The following is a 22,097-nucleotide window of genomic DNA, read 5'->3' on the forward strand; positions in this document are numbered from 1 at the left end:
AAATCCCAGACGGCACCGCGGGGTCGCACCTTGTAGCTCAGCGGCGTTGAAAGCTCATTGATCAGGAGTTCCCTCCCTGTCCATAGGCTGCTTAACCTCGGTAACATTCTGCTGTTGTACAGGCGCGAGGTGCCACAAGGAGACAAGGTGAGGCTTTAGTTTAAACTTTTGGAACTTTATTGTGTGCAACTTTAAATTTATAAAAACCGGCATTAAGTTTACAGCACAAAACAAACCCAGAGCTGTTCCCAGGAGGCTTTATCAATGGCTAAAATACCCCCCCCCCCCATAATTAGAATACAGGGTAAAAAGAAAAGCTATGTTTGGAGGGTGTGGAAGAGCAAAACATAGAAGGAAAGAGTTATAAATACAGAACACGTCTGTATGCATTTCTAAAAAGTTTCACAAAATGTTGTTCATTAGTTATAATTGAGAAAAAGGAAAAAAAATTATCAGCATGAAAGGGGAACAGTTTAAGTGGGAACATAGCAGGGTGCATGTCCTGGGAATATCCCTAGAAAAAGCAACTTGGGAAACATTCACAGACCACCGCAGTGTAACTGCTCTGGTTCAGATATATGCTGAAGCAAAATGATGCTCCAATTAATTGTTCCAAATTTAAAAATTCTACCATGGCTTCATCCAAATACAGTATATTCTAAACCCAAAAATAAAAAACTACTATTCCAAATACAACTTAAACACAAAAGGGGACTTTTTTTAAAAAGCAGACCAAACAGACTATTTACAAATTGTCTTTTTTTTTAAAAAACGGGAGTGTTACAGTTGAAGCACTATCAGAATTTACTTATATAGGTGGGAAAAGGAAATGGTTACACAGGCAGAACTATTAACTGGATTGACATGAGAGGAGGTACAGAATAAAAACTGCACTCACCACCAAAAAAGGGACCACGAAACAACCATTCCAGAGATGAAAATAAAAAGAAAGCACAAGACAGAGGTCACATCCTTCATTTGCTAATTAAGCTAATGCACAAAAGGTAGAGGGTGTCCAGACTACCCACCTCAGCGCTTCCCCCACTGAGCTCTCCTTCAGGAGAGAACAAAATTCAAGTACCAAATCTTGGGCACACAACACATCAAGACCACACAATTCCCTTTGTGGGTTAAAAGCCTCCAATCTGAAACTTATTCGGATTCCTCTTTCCACAAACACTGTCAGATGTGCTGAATATTTTCAGCAGGTTCTGTTTTTATTTCAGATTTCCAGCATCCACAGTATTTTGCTTTTGCCCCAAGTCACTAACACCTTTTCTTAATCAGATTTAACCCCCAAATTTGTCAATCTTGGAAAATAAATTCTGAAAGTGCTTATTCATAGGTATGGCTAAAAACCACAAGATCTACAAATACAAAACCCACCCCTACAAGTGAATAACTGTCTGCATCTACAAAAAGAATTCTGAGCAATGGTTTTATAGTTAAAATGCATTTTGCTGATGGGAGTTGAAGGGAGATGACCGCATTCGTGCCAGTATCTACATTAAAAAAAAACACCCAAATTACACCCAGCTGTACATAACATCTTAACCCATTTGTAAAATCCAGTTCCATTAAAATAATTTAGTTGAATGTTGAGACAGTATAAAGATATGTTCTGAGGTCCTTCCCTTATCCTCAAGACAGGTTGAGATGCTCCCAGCTCTTAACATAGTTAGAGACAAAAAGTTGCAGATGCTGGAATCCAAAGTAGACAGGCTGGAGGCTGGAGAACACAGCAGGCCAGGTAGCTTCAGAAGGTGGAGAAGTTGACATCTTGGGTGTAAACCCTTCATGTCTACTTCACTAACTCATGATGCCACCTGGCTTGCTGTGTTCTTTCAGCTTCCTGCCTGTCTACCCAACTGTTAACATGGCATGATCATAAAAATACCTTCAGAAACAAATTAAATTGAGTCACCGGATTAAAGTTTTTCAGCCACTGAAGTTATTGTGATGATTCTCACATAAACTGCAACCTATGCAGTCAGTTGTCCCCAAACTAGTGCCCTTACCACCTAACAAAAACTCCATGTTCATTTCCAGCAGTTCAGACTCTAAATCAGGGGCCTTAAGGAATAACAAAACATTTTAAACATTAGCCAGCAGGAAAATGTTAATGGAGGGATCTTATACAGGCACCAACAGAATGGTTTGGTCTAATGTCAGTCTGTTGAGCTGACCTTAGTCCCAGGGCAAATGGAGAGTATTCAACACATTCCACTTAAAGCTTCTTCAGAATGGAGGTTCTGAAATAAGAGGAATTAATTCCTGTCAACGTCCTCTTTTCATCCCTTGACATAATTTCAACCAAATTTAGAAAACTGGTAGTTGTCCCAAGAGAGGGCATCTCCGCAAGAAAAAAAAACCTGGCAGCAGAATACTTTGAAATCTTGATTCTCGTGATGTATAAGAGGGTTAAAAAACTGAGTGCACTTTCATTAGGAATTGATGGGAAATGTATACGTCCAAAGATTACTGAAAATTTCCCATGCAGACTCATGCTATAAATAATGTCAACAATGGACTGCAGTTCCTCCACTGATATGGAAAGTAATTACAGTATGACAAGTTTATACAAGCTTGGATGCAAATTTGAGAAATGGAAATTAGTCAATACAGAACTTTCTGGTCTATTCTTGTCCCCCTTTTTTAACCAGCTTCAAATCCCATGTGCAATATCACAGGAAATAAACTAGTTCACATTTTTCGAAAGGATCCCTGCATGCACTTCATTAAAAGTACAAATCAAGAGATTCCCATGGAAAGGAATTGTGGAAAAAAAAGGCGACATAAATGCACCTAAAACATTCCCAGTAAAACTGGAATGGTTTCAAAAAGTACAAAATAAAATATTTCCCTTCCCCAGGACACTCCCTTCTCTCCTGTCCTTTCCTCCTCCTGTCCCCAACCATCTCCCTCCCCCTTCAACTCCCATTGTGACAGTTACATCTAAAGAATAGCAAGAATGCAACAAAGTTGTATTGTGATGAAACAAACAGGAGTTTGGTCACAGTTGGAGGGAATTACTCATCATCCTCGCCTTCATCTTCTGCCTCTCGTTTTCGCTTCTGTCCTTGAGTGGCAGCATCCTCTGCACAAAATAAAAACCAACAGCTTTCAGTACAGAGGAACCTCTTATCTGAACGAGATGGGCAGGCACTTTCATTCTGATAATTGAATCAATGCTTTTCCTCTGGGGTTCGGAGTTCTGTTAAGTCCGCTCCCCATTCAGGAGACTAGGCAGCGGCACACTGCGCACCAGTCCCTGCCAAACCCACCCCCAACCCTGTCCAACACTGCAAACTTTACACTCCCAAATCTACTGACTCAGGTTTCCACTCCTGAATAGAACACTAGTGAGCCAGTTCAATTTATACAATGATCATACAGCTTCGTGGCCACTTTACACAGACCACCTGTACTGGGCAGGTTTGTGTTAACGTGATTCAGCGGATGGTAAGTTCATGAAAAAGGCAAAATCCTGAATCCAAGTGCTTAAAAGAGCATGCAATAAGTGTTGAACACTGACAAGTAAGCACATTATATGACACTGTTTCAAATGATTCACCAATTGCGCAATTTAGCTGGTTTGCTGATACTGTAAGCAATTTCCTTCTAAACTGATGTCTGTGGTGATGGCAAGTAGTATTTGGAAATTGGCCTTGAAATATGGCTGTGCATCATTTGCAAAAATGCAAGTGATTGGCATTGCGTCTGCTTTTTATTAAAACCTAGAATTCAAATACTCAAACTGTCATGTGGGATTTGAGCTTTGTACAGAGTAGTGTAACCAAGTTAGATGTCAACAATCAGAGGACAGATTTAATGATGATAGGTGAAAGAACCAGAGAGAACACAAAGAAACATTTCCTAATCTCCCTGGAACTGTGATCTGGTGGAAGCAGATTCAATAGCAACAATTTGAAAGAATACTAGTGGCATGCTGTTTTGGGAGACGGGTGGGAAGTACAAAGTTTGAAAGAGGACCAGAGGACTGCGATTAATTCGCAAGCCTTAGCAAAGATATGATGGTCTAAATAGACTCACCCAAACTCTATTATACACTTCTATATGCTGTCTACACAGATTTTATTCATATCCATATAGCTTTAAAATAATACCTTGCTCATCTGCCTCTTCTTCTTCTCCTTCATGAACATAATCATCATCATCGTCATCATCCTGAAAAGAAACAATTCACCTTTGAGGTATTTGGCTGTAAAGTGTAGGAAGTATGGGAAATTCCACAAACCAAAATGTGGTACATGACCTAATCAGTTGTTTCAATAATGTAGATCTGATAGTAATGGTGTTCTTCCTTGAGTGGCAAATCACTGTCATCCACTCAAAGCTAGTTAGGAATAGGTAAAAATCCAAAGGCCATCCCCATTGACTGCATAAAAAGGAAGACACCATCAATGGGAGGCAGTGGTGTACTGGTAGGTGTTATTGACCTATAATCCATATCCCCAGGTTAATATTCTGAGTAGTATTAGGTTCAAATCCCACCACAGAAGATGGTCATTTGAATTCACAAAACTTTGGAATTGAAAAGATAGTTTCATTTTTTGTTTGCAACAATTGACAGTTGTGTATTGCCATTAGACTATCTGCCCTACATGTGAGTCCAGATTTACAGCAATGCAGTAGACTCCTAACTAGCATCTGGGCAATTAGCCATGAGCAATAAATGCTGGCCTCACAAAGCAACATGCACATTCCAGGATAAATTCTCTCTGGAGTTTGCACATTCTCCCAGTGTCTGCGTGGGTTTCCTCCCACAGGCCAAAGATGTACAGGTTAGGTAAATTGGCCAAAGCTAAATTGCCCATAGTGTTCAGGGATTTATAGGTTAGGTTCATTAGTTAGGAAAAATGTAAAGTAATAGGGTAGGGGAATGGGTCTGGGTGGGATACTCTGAGGGCCAGTGTGGACTTGTTGCGCCAATTGGTCCGTTTCCACACTATAGGGATTCTATGAAAAGTTGAATTGCGACAGCTTTTCCGAATTCAGATCCAGCTTGACTTCAATCCAATCTGAAGATCTTCCTATCTTGGTGATTTTCTTTATTGACAAGTAACCCGACGGATGTGAGGATTAATCAAATTCTATCCTCTGACTAAAAGAGCTGCTTTTCCCTGTGTTTTTGTTTTATTTTGGCCTGATCTTTGCTGAGACTGTGGTCTTCCAGGTTGTGCAAGTGTATTGGTGTTAGAGATTACAGGGAACATTTCTAATTTCAATTACAGTTTAGATATTAGCTAACATTTAAGTTGTCTTAAGAAAAAGGTTTGTGTTATAACAAACAGATTGAAGAAGCCTGATGAGTGTTTTTTGGCCATTTTGATGATTGAATCAAGTTATACTATTGGCACGATTTATGGAGTTGTGGGCTCGATTTCCAGAATATTCCTCTTCTCAAAAATAAACAAACCTGAATTTCTTCTTTCAGAAGATAGGACAGTCCAACCTCCCCTGGTGGTTCACCATCCTCTTCCTCCTCTTCTTCCTCATCATCAAGCTCTTCATCATAATATTCTTCAGCAGCACCAGCTTCGTCATCATCATCCTCACCCTCTACACAAGAAACATTGAGAAGTTTGTATATAAAGATACCATCCTGCGTTACTGAAGCACTAAAAAGTGCTTGATAAGGTTCCCCACAGTAGGCAATTGCAGAAAATTTGGAGGTATGGGATTGAAGCTGATTTAGTGATTTGGATCAGAAATTGGCTAGCTGAAAGAAGACAGGGTGGTGGTCGATGGGAAATGTTCATGATGGAGTTCAGTCACTAGTGGTGTACCGCAAGGATCTGTTTTGGGGCCACTGCGGTTTGTCATTTTTATAAATGACCTGGATGAGGGCATAGAACATGGATTAGTAAATTTGCGGATGACACTAAAGTCAGTGGAGTTGGGGATAGTGACGAAGGATGTTGCAGATTAACAGGGACATAGATCAACTGCAGAGCTGGGCAGAAAGGTGGCAAATGGAGTTTAATGAGGCGATTCACTTTGGAAGGAGTAACAGGAATGCAGAGGACTGGGCCAATGGTACGATTGTTGGTTGTGTGGATGAGCAGAGAGATCTTGGTGTTCATGTGCACAGATCCCTGAAAGTTACTATCCAGGTTGATGGGTTGTAAAGGCGGCATATGGTTTGTTTGCTTTTATTAGATGGATTGAGTTTCAGAGCCATACGGTCATGTTGCAGCTGTACCAAAAACTCTGATGCATTGGAGTATTGTGTACAGTTCTGGTCACCACATTATAGGAAGGATGTGGAAGCTTTGGAAAGGGTGCAGAGGAGACTTACTAGGATGTAATTTGGTATGGAGGGAAGGTCTTGTAAGGAAAGACTGAGGGGATTTGAGAGTGTTTTCATTAGAGAGAAGAAGGTTCAGAGGTGAGTTAGAGACATACAAGATGATCAGAGGATTAGATCGGGTGGACAGTGAGAGCCTTTTTCTTTGGATGGTGATGGCGAGCACCAGGGGACATAGCTTTAAATTGAGGGGTGACATAGGACAGATGTTAGGGGTAGGTTCTTTACTCAGTGAGTAGTAAGGGCTTGGAAAGGCCTGACTGCAACAGTAGTACACTTGCCAACTTTAAGGGGCATTTAAATGGTCATTGGATAAATAGAAGGACGATAATGGAATAGTGTAGGTTAGATGGGCTTCAGATTGGTGCAACATAGAGGTCCGAAGGGCCTGTACTGTGCTGTTATGTTCTATGGAATCTGCTAGTCCATCTCCTCGAGATTCTTCCCTACTCAAACAGATTTCTTACCTTCATCAGACTCTGGGGCCTCTTGGTCATCTCGATCAAAGCCATCCAAGTAAGTAATGTGAGGAAGAAGCTTGAAGATGCTCTCCCTGTAGTCACTTGGATTAGAGATGTCACAGTTATACAGGTCCAAGCTCTTTAAGTGAGTCAGGTTTTTCTGAAATTTTACAAAGACTGAAGTCAATTTCAGGACAAGATAAGGCCATGAATGTTTGACATTGAACATGACTGAACAGTGTCACACAAAAACACCCTGTTACTGAACCCACCTAAAATGTCATTTAAAGTAGTAACTGTCAAAACAGGCAATTTGGAGTAGTTTAGAAACTAACACAGGAAGCTTTAAAATAATTAATAAATTAGGTTGGGGTTTGTCATTTAGTCAAATGTAGGATATCACAGAGTGTGAGGGGAAAACAAAGAATTCCATTTGCGAAGAGGAGTTAAAACTGATCTATTATTTCAACTCTGTGCACATGGGGTCAAGACACACGTAGGATGGTTTACATGAAAGAGGGACTAATGAGACACAAATGTGCAGCTTGGAAGGGGCATTCAGAAGTCCACTGATCATATTAATGAGATACACTAAGCTACACTGGGAAAAGTAATAATGGGTTAACAGTAACACTGTTGCTACAGTGCATCTCCACCCTTAGTGGGTACACTTTTACATAGCCAAGCCTCCCTGCCACAAACAGAAAAATAACCCAAATGCCTTCAAAGGGTTTGGTGTTTAACAGCAGTTCGAGAATCACTGGCTGCAACGTGAAGAGCCTCAAGGATACAATAAAAAAGGGACAAAATTTCTACAGAGCCTGCTAGAAAAAGAGAAGCAACAGACACTCTATAATTGACCTTCACTGAGAGGTTCCAGAAAGTCTATTCATGGATCAGCAAGTTACCTGAGTCAGTTGTTATTTCGACTGAATCATATAGGATGGGCCAATGGGCTGAGAAGTGGCAGATGGAGTTTAATTCAGATAAATGAGAGGTGCTACATTTTGGGAAAGCAAATCTTAGCAGGACTTATACACTTAATGGTAAGGTCCTAGGGAGTGTTGCTGAACAAAGAGACCTTGGAGTGCAGGTTCATAGCTCCTTGAATGTGGAGTCGCAGGAAGATAGGATAGTGAAGGTGGTGTTTGGTATGCTTTCTGTTATTGGTCAGAGTATTGAGTACAGGAGTTGGGAGGTCATGTTGCAGCTGTACAGGACATTGGTTAGGCCACTATTGGAATATTGCGTGCAATTCTGGTCTCCTTCCTATCGGAAAGATGTTGTGAAACTTGAAAGGGTTCAGAAAAGATTTAAGGATGTTGCCTGGGTTGGAACATTTGAGCTATAGGGAGAGGCTGAACAGGCTGGGGCTGTTTTCCCTGGATGATTGGAGGCTGAGGGGTGACCTTATAGAGGTTTACAAAATTATGAGGGGCATGGATAGGGTAAATAGGCAAAGTCTTTTCCCTGGGGTCGGGGAGTCCAGAACTAGAGGGCATTGGTTTAGGGTGAGAGGGGAAAGATATAGGAGAGACTTTTTCCACACAGAGGGTGGTATGGGAATGGAATGAGCTGCCAGAGGAAATGGGGGCTGGTACAATTGCAATATTTAAGAGGCACTTAGATGGGTATATGAATAGGAAGGGTTTGGAGGGATATGGGTTGGGTGCTGGCAGGCGGGACTAGATTAGGTTGGGATATCTGGTCGGCATGGACGGGTTGGACCAAAGGGTCTATTTCCATGCTGTCCATCTCTATGACTCTATATAGGGGAAAACATTGTATATTTCAAAGATGCTGCAATAACAGATCCAACAATGGCAAGGGATAAAGTCAGAATAAGCTGCCCAGTCCCTCTCCAGAAGGAAGTGGATCCTAACCTACAGTTCCCATCCCTGAGAATATCAGAGTTCCTGATAGAGACAAACAATATTCCTGATATTTTCAGACATCCTGAACTCGGGAGGTCAGACTGATTCATCTACAGTGAATCCTATAAAAATGCCTGGGAAAGCTCAAGCTGTAGTTGTGAGCGAGAGCAGTATTTCCACTCATGCCCATATCAGACTACTTCCTCTCCAGTTTTCAACAAAACCCATGTGTATGGAGTTTTGGCTGTGATAACATGCACATGTTTCTAGATCTGAGCAATGGTTACTTACCAGAGGCTCCACTGTGCTGTAGTCTTTGATTTTATTGCTGCTGAGGTTGAGGTACACAAGGTTGGGACATTTCTCTGTTAGTAATTCCAGTCCTCCCGAGATGGAGTTATCGCTGAGCTCCAGCTACAGAATAAGATAGAGCCAGACAGATGTCTGTAAAGTCCATTCTCAACATATTCAGGAATCAGAATACAAACTAAGCAAAAGATCAGAGCATGAATGGTCCCTCATTTAAAAAAAAATGAAGACAGGTTTGCCGGGTCATAGAATCCCTACAGTGTGGAGGCAGGCCATTTGGCCCATTGAGCTCACACTGACCTACCCCCATCCTATCCCTTTAATCCTGTATTTCCATGAGGAGAAAGTAAGGTCTGCAGATGCTGGAGATCAGAGCTGAAAATGTGTTGCTGGAAGAGCACAGCAGGTCAGGCAGCATCCAAGGAGCAGGAGAATCGACGTTTCGGGCATGAGCCCTTCTTCAGGAATGAGGGAAGCCCTTCATTCCTGAAGAAGGGCTTATGCCCGAAACGTCAATTCTCCTGTTCCCTGGATGCTGCCTGACCTGCTGCGCTTTTCCAGCAACACATTTTCAGCTCCTGTATTTCCATGGCTAATCCACCTAACTTGCACATCTTTGGACTGTGGGAAGAAACCGGAGTACCTGGAGGAAACCAGTGCTGACGTGGAGAGAATGTGCAAACTTCACGGAGACAGTGACCAGAGGGTGGAATCGAACTGGTGCTGTGAGGCAGCAGTGCTAAGTAGGCTACTGTGCTGCCCACTATTTATACAGTAGCTCTCAAACAACAGGCTATAATGTATTTCATACAAATGTTCCAAAGTGCAAAGGTAACTACAATTCAAAATAATGCATGAAACAGCAGTCAATACTCGAGATAAACAATGTTTTTTTGTAAAAGCAGTGTTGAATGAGGGTTAATTGTTGGCCAAGGTATCAGAGAGAATTCCCCTGCTTTTTTTTCCACAATGGGTTTCTGGGATCGTTTCAGCCATCTGAGCCCCTGAATGCTCTGTCAGTTTATCTTCTTACCTGCAAAAATGGCACTTCCAGCAGAGTAGTGCTCCCTCAATACAGCACTGCAGCATCAGCTTGGGCTTTTATCCTCAAGGGTCTTGAACCACAACTTCGTGAATCAACAGACGAGTACTACCAAATACATATCACAGCTACCTGATTTAGGAGCAGCACTCCAAAAGCTAGTGCTCCAAATAAACCTGTAAGGCTGGAACCTGGTGTTGTGTGATTTTTAAAAACTTTGTCCATCCCAGTCCAATACCAGCACCTCCATATCATTGCTACCAAATATACAAATACTGCAAGGTGGTGTGACTTAGAGTAGCAGCTAAAGTCAGTAACTTACAAACAAATTCACCTGTGGCATGCCAGCTGCAGGATGCATCATCAGTAAGGTGCACTGCAGAAATTCACTAAGGCTCCTTAGACCCCATCCAACTTCCATACACTACCATCGGGGAGGAAGAGGAAAGCAGCGGACATATGCTAACACCACCATCTGCAAGCTACTATTTAAAACACTGACCATCTTGACTTGGAAATATATCACTCTTCCTTCAGTGTTACTGGTTCAAAATCTTGGAACCTTATAACAAAAGAACTGCAGTGGCTCAACAAAAGACACCTCACTACCATCTTCTCCAAGACATCTAAGCAAAGGTAACAAATGCTGGCCCAGTCATAGCCACAAGTGCTTTTTTTTAAAAAAAACAAAATGTTATCAGCAGCTACCTAGGCCATGCACATCAGCTTCTTCGATAATGTGGATCTGTACCAACAGATCCTTTATACCTTCAGCTCTTAAAGTGAAAAAAATCAGGTTTATGTTATAGGAAATATAAAAAAGTGACTTCATCCTTAGCTAGCAGTGTAAACAGTAGTTTTAAAAGAGTAAGTCATTTCTGTGATTTGATCCCATTTATCTGGAAATGTGTTGCTGGAACAGCGCAGCAGGTCAGGCAGCATCCAAGGAGCAGGAGAATCGACATTTCGGGCATGAGCCCTTCTTTAGGCTCATGCCCGAAACATCGATTCTCTTGCTCTTTGGATGCTGCCTGACCTGCTGCGCTTTTCCAGCAACACATTTTCAGCTCTGATCTCCAGCATCTGCAGTCCTCACTTTCTCCCATTTATCTGGGGCAATTAAGTCACACTCTCATGAAGTGCCTTTCCCCACACTTATGATGTTGTCACTACACAGGAGTGTAGGGATATCAGCATACAGACACTTGCTGTACACAAATGGGGCCATTGTGGCTCTTGGGATAATCACTGTTAGAAAAAATGAGAGGTGATCTTACAAAAGCAACACAAGATCTTGAGGGGATTTGATATTCTGGAGACTAAGGAACATACATTAAGAATAAACTAAGCTTGTTTAAAGAGTAAGAGGTCTCCCTTTTATGATGGAGGAGATCTTTTTCCTCAGAATCCAGAGGCTTCCCCCCACAAAAAAAAGGGTTCTAGAGATGGGGTTTACAAGTTTATTCAAAAGGCAGAGTTAGACTTTTCATCGACATGGAAGTTGAGGATTGTGAGATACATACAGGAAAGGGCAGTTGAGACCATACTAGGCAACTAAGATCTTATCAAATTGTGAAGGAGGGCCTGAATGGTCTCTGGACGTTCCTATGACCTAAACAGATCTCACAGTCTGGGAGCCAAGTGTCTTAGTGAGTACAAAGCTTAAAAATGTGTTGCTGGAAAAGCACAGCAGGTCAGACAGCATCCAAGGAGAAGGAGAGTCGACGTTTCAGGCATATGCCCTTCTTCGTGAGTACAGCCAGAGTTCTATAGTGTCAGCATCATTGTAGCGCGGAAATAGACTCTTCAGTCCAACCCATCCAAGCTGACCAAGTTTCCTAAACTTGCCAATGTTTGGAAATCTGCTGGAAATTCCACATTCAGGGACAGGGTGAGGTTCAGCTGCAATACTCTCCACTCCCACTAACTGACGAAGGAAAATCAGGGATGTCAAAATATTTAACAAGCTCTGCAGCAAGCCCTGTTCCCCTGACCTTAGAAACAAATCCATTAATACAATTTTTACCTTCACCCCGTCCAAACAAACTAACTCATGCTGCCACAAAAGCTCACCTTCAAGAGTTTGTGCAGGTTTGGAAGTTTGGCGAGAGACTTGAGTCCCACATTGATCATACTGAGATACTCTAGCTCCTTAAATCCGTCATCAAAGCCATCAATCTCCCCTTCGTTGCTGCGACAGTTGTCGATTACTAGCTCTGCGACCTGAAGTGGGAGGGAAAAAAAAGCATGTTTCAGCTACTCATTGTCATTTGCATAATGAAACACTTCCCTGGTCCCACTAACTCAGCAAAAGCCCCAAGATGTTCACAAACACTCCTGATTGCAGCCACTATATAGCAGGGATAGCAGTGTAATGGCTGTTAGCCAGAGGATGTGATGGTACATACACAGGATAACTTGTATATCTAGTGCTAACAGGTACCCTGAGCTTTTACAAACACAGAGCATGACAGTAAATTGGAAATACAATCTCCCTGAACTGGAAGATTGCATTCCTATGTTGCCTATATCATCTAGGCTGGTGGATCAATTGGACACAGTAAATGCAAGTGAATCACATAGACCTGCAAGGGACCTCCTACATGTCCAGAGTAGGATGTTCAAAATGTTCAGGACCTGCAAACCTAGGGAATCAGTCATTGAGGCCAGAGAATTTTTGGAGACCACCACAAGTCATGTGGAGAGCTTTAACTAAATACCTAGCCACAGATTAGCACAGTCAGGGACAGGAGAAGCTTCCAAATCCCGGTGTTGCAACCTTTGTTTCATCCTTCTCTCATTTCTCCAGTTGCCTTGTCTATTATCAAAATCAGCCACCAATACATTTTAGAACTTTCCTTCCCCAGACTTCACATCTGGTGAAACTTTTAGACTAACCTCACTGTCCTCTTCCAGTCAGAGGGTCTTAAAACCCAACTTGGTACTGTATAATACAATTATTGTGTGGTTTTAATCTTAGCTATGTCTACAATTCCTAACCATGGCAGTAACGCACTTTTGGATTTTTCAACGAAAAGTAATCCACAAGTAGAAAAAAGGTCCAAATGGGAAAAAAGGGGTGAAATTGAGGGGTTTGGTTTGCTATTATGCACAACTATTGATTTGGATCAATATCCGCCAATAAACCAACTGGATAAGGCCCAATATCCTTAATAACAAATGATTTGGAGGAGCCGGTGTTGGACTGGGGTGTACAAAGTTTAAAAAAAAAATCACAACACCAGGCTATAGTCCTGTTGAACTATAACTTGGTGTTGAGAGATTTTTAACTTAACAACAGAGATAGAAACAGACTCCTGCCTTTAGGGACTGATGGGCACCACTGGGACAGGGGTGCATAAATACCCTGAAAAATACTATTTTGACACTGTTGAATGCTTGATTTTATCTGATTAGAATGTTTAAAGTATCAGAAACTGGCTCCTTCGAAGTTAAACTAAACAAACATACTAACATATATTCAACATTTGTCATTTCGTGGGTGTCCTTACAATTAGAACACAAGTTCAAGTTCTTCTATCATCCCTGAAGTCCCCATTCCATACTAAAAAATTATTTTGAAATCATTCAATAAATCCATTACTTTGGTGACCCAGTTTAAGAAAAAAGGTTTACCATCTGTCAGTGAAAGGAAAATTGATTATAACTTAAAGTCTTATGAATACAGTGGGCAGAAAACAGGCCTCAGGACACAACATGTTAGAAGTAGTGAATGAAGCAAGTTCTAACCACAACCAGACTACTGTGCTTTGCTGAACTTATGAAATGCTTCCAAGCATTGTGGAACAAAAGTGACTTGACATTGATATAGCCACATCACCTCAAATCTCAGTACCCAGGTACTTACCTCCACAGACCAGGTCCAAGGACTAGTTAACATATGCATTCACAATTGAATATTTCCCACTGATGAGCAGGAACCAGAAAACAGCGATGCATGAACTCTCCCAGTACACTGGCCTTTCACACACTGATGTTTAACATTTTTTACAATGATTTTAGTAAAAGAGACACAGTCAGGATAACAGAAGAACACCAGGAAATTAAACAGGGTGTCCTCCTCTCAAAGTATGGCAGGTAGGACTAGATTGGGTTGGGATATCTGGTCGGCATGGACAGGTTGGACCGAAGGGTGTTTTCATGCTGTACATCTCTATGACTATGTGTAGGTTGGGTGGATTGACCATGCTAAATTGCCCCAGTGTATAGGGGCATGTAGGGTAGGCAGTCTACCCATGGTAACAGCAGGGTTAAGGGATTGGTTGGGACGCTGTTCAGAGAGTCAGTGCAGACTTGATGGGCTAACAGCCACTTTCTGCACTGGAGGGATTCTCTGATTCTATGAGATGGCAAAAGGCATTCATAAATCACATTCTGGATGTTTTTCATATGTGAAAGCTTTAAGTCCACATATCAATACATCAGCCCAATATTAAGCCACTACCAAACCACTTAAGAGCATTTGCCCACTTAAAAAGGAGGCTTAGTGCTGTGTCCAATTGCTACATATGGCGCCTGTCCCTGGTACTGCGCACTGCTGACCATTCTTCCTCAGCAGGGCTGGGCAGCAAGTGTCACTAAACTGTTCCATTACAGACGTCATCATAGCTCACAGCCCAAAACTCAGTTCAGTAAAATCAGCAGCAGTATCCTAATTAACTGTTTCCCTTATACGTGGGCCAACCTCAGCTGGGACAGTTTCAGCATTAGCTATCACCAGACCAGGGTTGAGCTCATTTCCAATCCATCTGGCTCACTGCCAAACCAGTTGAAGCATCAGTGGCATCCTCAGACTACCTACAGAATCTAGGTGACACTGCACACCAGTGAGCAGGAGAAACTCAGGCCAGAAAAGCCTTTGCCTCACAGTCAACCAGTGACAACACCACAGCATGTTGCATTTGTACCCGAGTAGCCCATTTCCTCTCCGGTTAAAAGGGATTGACAAGTTTTTATCTCTATTATTTTGTGGGATGGGGTTACTGCTGGAAAGGTCAGCATTTGTGCAAATCCCTTATTACCTTTAACTTAATGGTAATTTCAGAGGGCAGTTAAAAGTCAACCAGAATCAGATTTACAGCACAGAAAAAAAAACCTTTTGGCCCATCATGTCTGTACCAATCAATCAAAAATAACCACCTAACTATTCTAATCCCCTTTTCCAGCACTTAGTTCACAGCCTCATATGCCTTGGCATTGCAAGTACATAACAAAATACAGTTCAAATGTTTTTTAAAATTGTTATTGTTTCTGACTATTACCCTTACAAGTAGTGAGTTCCCAATTCTCAATACTCACTGGGTGATCGCAAAATGTAATTGCTGATGAAGGGCTTATGCCTGAAACGTCTATTCTCCTGCTCCTCGGATGCTACCTGACCTACTGTGCTTTTCCAGCATTTGCAGTTCTCACTTTCTCCTGATAGCAAAATGTTACTCACATTCCCTCTAAACCTCCTGCTCCAGAGACTATGAATCTAGAGTTACATGTACACCAGACCAGGTAACAATGACAGATTACCTTTCCTAAAAGGGACATGCAGTTCTGGTCTCCTTCTTATTGAAAGGATGTTGTGAAACTTGAAAGGGTTCTGAAAAGATTTACTAGGATATGGCCAGGTTTGGAGGATTTGAGCTGTAGGGCGAGGCTGAATAGGCTAGGGCTGTTTTCCCTGGAATGTCAAAGGCTGAGGGGTGACCTTATAGAGGCTTATAAAATCATGAAGAGCGTGGATAGGGTAAATAGACAAGGTTTTTTCCTGGGATTAGGGGAGGCAAAGAGTCCATTACTAGAGGGCATAGGTTTAGGGTGAAAGGGGATAGATATAAAAGAGACCTATGGGGCAACTTTTTTCATGCAGAGAATGGTGTGTGTCTGGAATGAGCTGCCAGAGGAAGTGGTGGAGGGTAGTACAATTGCAACATTTAAAAGGCATCTGGATGGGTATATGAATCGGAAAGGTTGGGAGGTATATGAACTGGGTGCTGGCAGGTGGGATTAGATTGGGTTGGGATATCTGATCGGCATGGATGAGGGTCTGTTTCCGTGCTATACGTCTCTATGACGTTAGTGAACCAGATGGGTTTTTGAATCACAATCTATGATACTGTTGCGGTCATGGTCACCATGACTGAGTCTAGCTTTTATTTCAGATTAATGGAGCAATTCAGATCCAAGAAACAGGCAGAATGTTATAGCAACATGATTACACACTATTATGGAAATTACCCAGTGACAACTCACCAAGGATTTATACACTATGTGGTGCACCATTAAACCAGAAAGACTGACAAGGCAATTTTTAAACTCACTCCAGGGTTTAGAAACTCATGGATCTAAAACAACTGCCCACGACAGATGGGAACAAGGTGCAATGGTTCTCGCTCAATACTAATGTCTTGTAAACTAATGCAAATACAAGGATAAGATGAAGTGCTGTTGTAACAGTCCCCAAAATCCAGAAGATTTATCACCCATTATAGGTTTTACTTGTATAAAAAGGAAGACAAAAGCAAGATTAAAAGATCAAAGAGCAGCAGAGTGAGGAAAAAATAAGAGAACAGACAACAAGCAATTCAGTAAGTTTGTGATCTCTCATTTGTTGCACAGCTAAGTTTGCTTGCTATCAGATGCCTCTGATTCTGTGCCTTGTGTTGCAGAAAGCCATGATCAACGTAGAGCATAATACTTTACAGGCCTCAACACACTGCCAAAAGTCACTTGAATCATTCACAGAGTGACCAGGGATATTATGGAATAGATAAGGAGCTAGTGCCAAATTACAGTTATGTTCTTATATGTAACATACAGGAATCAAAAGTTACATTCACCAAATAGGTGAACACTTACTGATTCATCACCCAGTTGCTTTGGGACCCCACTTTAATCCTCAGTTGCAAGAAAATACAACCATCATTAGGCTTGAACTCAGGTTTCTACCAGGTCTGCTGAGTTGCATCAGCAGTTTCCTTTTTTTTTGCAACCATCAAACTGATTCCTTTCTCTGCCCCTCCACCTGACTATTGCTCAACTCCAGTTCCACAGGAATAGTCACCAGGTCCCTACTCATCGGAGTCAATAAGCCATTCTACCAGGAAAGGTGTCACAGTCAAAATCAATCCCCTTTTCACCCAACAACAAAAAAAACACACACACACACACCAGATAGGAGTTCAAAAGTAAGAACTTTGACCATTTACTAAACAAACAAAACTCCCAAAAATACTGCGGATGCTGGAAATCAGAAACACACAAATTGCTGGAAAATAAACTCAGCAGTTCTGGCAGCATCTGTGGAGAGAAAGCAGAGTCAAAGTTACAGGTCCAGTGAGTCTGCTTCAGAACTTCTGAAATTACTGCAAAATGATGTGGTAGGAGGAATAAAATGGGGAGGGGGGGGGGGGGGGGGGTTGGAAGTCCACCCCAACACACACACACACACAGAGTTTTGTGGGTTTTTTTAAAACAAAAGTCTAAAGCATGACCACACGACAAAATAAAATAAAATGCAAACCCTCCCCCAACCCCAAAAGTGCAGGAAAAAGATAGAATTTCAGATCAAAATACGACACTGCAAAAAGTAAGAACTGGACAAATATAAATCTATTTTGAGGAAAGATTCAGTTGAGTTTTAAGGGAAATGACTGCAGCCCTGAAGGAAACCCAAGTGAGCAACCTGGACTTTTTCTTCTGCAAGGGTAAAAAAGAAGAGATCACAAACACAAGTGACATGTGCTGTTAAAACTCCCTCACTCCATTAATGTGCAATAAACCCTTTACCTCGCCTGGGCTCCTGTTCCTCAGCTCCAGTTTGATCCTTTTCTTCATCTCCATTTTTCCCAGCCTTTTTTTTTTAAAAAAAAAAATTTGAACAAGACGAAAATCTTCCCAAAGAAAGACAAATAAATAAGCAGCTTTTTTTTCCCCACTCACTCACACATATACACACAGACAGTCAAGAGACAGGGCTCAAGCCAAGGACAAACGGCCTTTATCTCCCCCACGGTTACTCAGCCTCCATTACACACAACCCACACAGCTCCAGCTCCCGCCCCCCGTGCCCCCTCTCCCATTGGTCCCGCCGCTCACTCCAGTCCGCTCATTGGTTGCGATTCAAATCCCGCCCTCCTCTCCCCCCCTCCCCGCGCGTCCCCCTCCACGTCCCCGGTGCTCACTGGTCGCGGCGCCGCGTCGATCATCCTCATGGCGGGATGTGATTGGATCCGGTGGGCGGGGTTTCCCCAGCACCTGCCCCCCCCCCTCCGTCGATCAAGATCCAAGGGGGACGAAGGGGTTGGCCGCGCGCTGGGGACGCGTAGGGGGGGGGTTGGCGGCACGCTATTGGCTAGCTCTGCTGTCACTCTGTCGCCGGGCGGGTCGTCGTGGCCGTTGATTCCCAATGCGATTGGTCCAAATAGGAAGGGACTGGTCACGCTCCGAGGTCTGATTGGTAAAGGCGGGTGTCAATAAAAATTGAATTCTCCGTCCCTCCCTCAACGCTCGAGGTTGTGAAAGCGCCAAAAGCTGGGTCGGAAGGGGGTCGGTGTATTGGTGAATAGTGTAGACCCCTCCCTGTCGACGAACAACAACAACAACAACAATGGCGGACGTCGATTAATGTCCTTCTTATAGACTGAGTGAGGCAAAGTCCTTCTGTTTTTTTTCCACATTCAGACTTTACTAAATAACCTGCTTTGTGCCCGTGGTAGCCATATCTCACAAGTTCTTATTTATTTCCCCTCACCCCGCCATTCCCTTCGGTCTGTTTGTTATTTACGTGTGTCGGGGAGCGATTTTTTCCCCCCCTCCGAAATGATCCAGAATTAATCGTATAATCGCAAATCTAAAACCAGATCATGTATTTTATGTGTTGTACACGGATCGCGCTAAATTCTGGGGGGGGTGGAGGTTTCCCGCGGAGGCAGGCGCTGTGTCAGGTGGAATATCGAGGAAAGGAAAACCAGATCCAAACGTGAAAAACCTCTTCAGGAAAGGAGTAGGTTTGGTGTTTCATAAATGTTCTCACCCCACCTTCCCAAAACAAAGACGGGAGGACAACTTGTTACGAGGTTCATTCGTGGATGCTGAAGAAAATGCTTGCAAAAGGTATTGATTTTTATGTAAAGTTTTTTGTTTATTTATATGTACGTATGAAATATATTGTTTTATGTTTGAAAGGTAGAGGATGTGGTGAAGCTTCATGAAACTCCTAGGTTTGGCCTCCTAGGTTCCACAACTTGTTTTTTTTTCCCAGGAAGGATTCAGAAAAGATTCATGAGAATGGTTCCTGGAATGGGGGACTTCAGTCCCCATGGGTAGATTGATGCATCTCCTCCTCAAAAGGGGAGAGCAAGAGCTTGAGAGGAGATTCGATGGGAAATGTGACCAGAACTGTTAGGCTGGATACAGGAGGAAAAAACGTCCCTCCCATTTGTCGGATGAGACCCAAATGACACTGATTGATGGCAAAAGGAGCAAAGATGACATGAGACCAAGCCTTTTTCTCAAGACTCGATATCAAGTTTAACAATTATAGAGCATGAACGCTTGCTTCCATGTCTATTTCCCATCACCACACCCAGGTCCTGTCATGACATGAATTGCTTTCAATCTATTTTCAACAACTCATAGCTCCCATTAACACCTATCTAGTTTCTCCTCTAGCTTAAATCTCCACGCTTCAGGCTCTCTGCCTTTATTCCTGATAAAGGGCTTTTGCCCGAAACGTCGATTTCGAAGCTCCTGGGATGCTGCCTGAATTGCTGTGCTCTTCCAGCACCACTGATCCAGAATCTGGTTTCCAGCATCTGCAGTCATTGTTTTTACCTAGTTTCTCCTTTACCCTAGTTTACTATCAAAATAATCCCTTTGTCAACCTACCTTTTTTCTCTGACTCTTTCTGGGCTCTCTCCATGTATTTGCGCATGCCCCTCCATCAAGCTATACCACCTTTTCCCAGCTATGGGCAGTTCTGAAGGAGGGTTACTGGACTTGAAATGTTAACTGTTTTTCTCTCTCCACAGATGCTGCAAGACCTGCTGAGTTTCTCAAACAATTTCGATGCTTTATTTTTCAGATTTCCTGCATCTGCAGTTCTTTAGTTTATTTTCCATTTTTTTAAAAAATGGTTTTAATCATAGGAGTTATTATATGCTGTCTGGCAATGTGATGGAGATGGATCCAGTCCTCGCTTTCGAAAGGGAATTGGATGAATCTCTGAAGAGAGAAAATGTGCAGAGCTACGAGGAATGTATTACATTCATTTTTGGTCCCCTTACTTGAGGGATGTAATTGCAACGGAGGCAGTTCAAAGGATGTTCACTGGATCGATTCCAGAGATGAAGGAGCTGTCTCATAAAAAGAACCTGAAAGGGTTCAGAAAAGACTTATAAGAATGTTGCCAGAGTTGAATGTTTGATATATACAAAAAGGCTGAATAGGCTAGGGCTAATTTCCCTGGAACATCGGAGGCTGAGGGGTGACCTTACAGAGGTTTATAAAATCATGAAGGGCATGGATAATGTGAATAGCCCTGGTCTTTTTCGCAGGGTAGGTAAGTCAAAAATTAGAGGGCATAGGTTTAAGGTAAGAGGGGCAAGATTTAAAAGACATCTAAGGGACAACTTGTTCACGCAGAAGGTGGTGCGTGTACTAAATGAGCTACCAGAGGAAGTACAGGGGGTGAGTACAATGGATATGTGAATAGGGAAGGATTAGAAGGCTGAGGCAAATGTAGGCAAACAGCACTAGATAATTCAAGATTAACATAGATGAGTTGGATCGAAGGGTCTATTTCCGTGCTGTACACCTCTATGACTCTAAAAAAGATTGAACAGTTTAGGCCTATACTTCCTAGAGTTTAGAAGAATAAGAGGACATCTAGTTGAGATATATAAAATTCTAAAGGGGATTGATAAAGTATGCAAAGAGGGGATGTTTCTAGAAACTGGGACAATCTAGAACAAGAGGTCATAGCTTTAGGATGAGGAGCGTCAGATTTAAAACTGTGATTAAGGGTCTCAAAGGATCATGAATCTGTGGAATTTACTAACCCAGAGAGCATGGATGCCAGGGCTCAGAGTAAATTTAAAAGGAGATTAGTTTTTAGTTAGTAATGGGTTGAAGGGTTATGGTAGGTGGGCAGGGAAATGGAATCGAGGCCGATATGAGATCAGCTGTGATAGTATTGAATGGCAGAGTAGGCTCAAGGAGCTGAATTGCCTACTCCTGCTCCTTATGAAATGTGGGTGTAGAGGGGCTCTGGCTGAGTTGCTGTCTTGGAGTGAATTGATCCAAACATGACAGGCTCCATGAGCATCCATCTCTACTGTAACCTTTATGATTTCATAGCAGTCAAATAGTGAAGATACTGCTAAATGGCTCAGACTACAGTTTAGAGTCCAGTGCAATGAGGCATATCTCATAGTACCTGTTTTAAACGGTTTCCGGTATTCTGTGTTGTATCTTCACAGCTGAGTTTTGTTTTATTTGTCTGAGTTAACTGAGTGAAAAACCAAATCAATAAAACTACTTCAATGCTCTTGGGTAAATACATAACTTCCTAATGCTGCAAATGTTCTCGTGCTCAGTATTTGAATGATCCCATGTTCTTCTGAATTCAAGCCCTCCTCTTTTTGTATTGTTCTGTTGTAAAGAGAGATCTGTGTACCTCTGTACTATCCACGATCAGCCTCCTGAAAATGATTACCTTGATGACTGTCCCTGGTTAAAATGATTAGGAAATAAAGGAAGTCTTTTTCTCACCCCTTCAAGCTTGTTCCACCATTTGTTGTTTTCAATTTCAGCTACACCTTCTTACATTATACAATCCCTTGATTCCCTTTTAGTCTCTTCAATCTACAATAGTTGAACTGCAGTGGTTCAAGAAGGCAGCTCACCAACATTGTCTCAAGGACACGTAGGAACAGGTAATAAATGCTAGCTAGCCAGTGACCTCTTTATTCCACAAAAATGAATATACAAAGAAATTCCCTCAGTATCCACTTGATGACTGACTGATCTCTTTGGGTTAGACATTTCAAAGAATCACAACCCTGAAT

The 22,097-nt window shown here is 42.2% G+C and overlaps 2 protein-coding genes across 2 annotated transcripts in view; one reads left to right on the forward strand and one right to left on the reverse strand.

Moving 5' to 3' along the window:
• The window catches only part of LOC122544734 (ankyrin repeat and death domain-containing protein 1A-like), a 124,216-nt gene extending 102,416 nt beyond the window's left edge, over positions 1 to 21,800 (forward strand). The window contains exon 15 of the mRNA XM_043684041.1: positions 19,292 to 21,800. Within this exon, the coding sequence (XP_043539976.1) occupies positions 19,292 to 19,356 (65 nt within the window). The 3' untranslated portion in view covers positions 19,357 to 21,800. The remainder of the gene's footprint in view (positions 1 to 19,291) is intronic.
• On the reverse strand, positions 160 to 18,086 carry anp32e (acidic (leucine-rich) nuclear phosphoprotein 32 family, member E). Its single transcript, XM_043684042.1, has 7 exons — positions 17,818 to 18,086; positions 12,091 to 12,240; positions 8,958 to 9,080; positions 6,799 to 6,952; positions 5,441 to 5,583; positions 4,128 to 4,188; positions 160 to 3,097 (listed from the first exon to the last, which is right to left on the reverse strand). The coding sequence occupies exons 1-7, from the start codon at positions 17,869 to 17,871 to the stop codon at positions 3,030 to 3,032; spliced, it is 753 nt and encodes a 250-aa protein (XP_043539977.1). The 5' UTR covers positions 17,872 to 18,086; the 3' UTR covers positions 160 to 3,029.
• Positions 21,801 to 22,097: the final 297 nt, after the last annotated feature.

This window comes from Chiloscyllium plagiosum, chromosome 51, assembly GCF_004010195.1.
Source record: "Chiloscyllium plagiosum isolate BGI_BamShark_2017 chromosome 51, ASM401019v2, whole genome shotgun sequence".
Lineage (NCBI taxonomy): Eukaryota > Metazoa > Chordata > Chondrichthyes > Orectolobiformes > Hemiscylliidae > Chiloscyllium > Chiloscyllium plagiosum.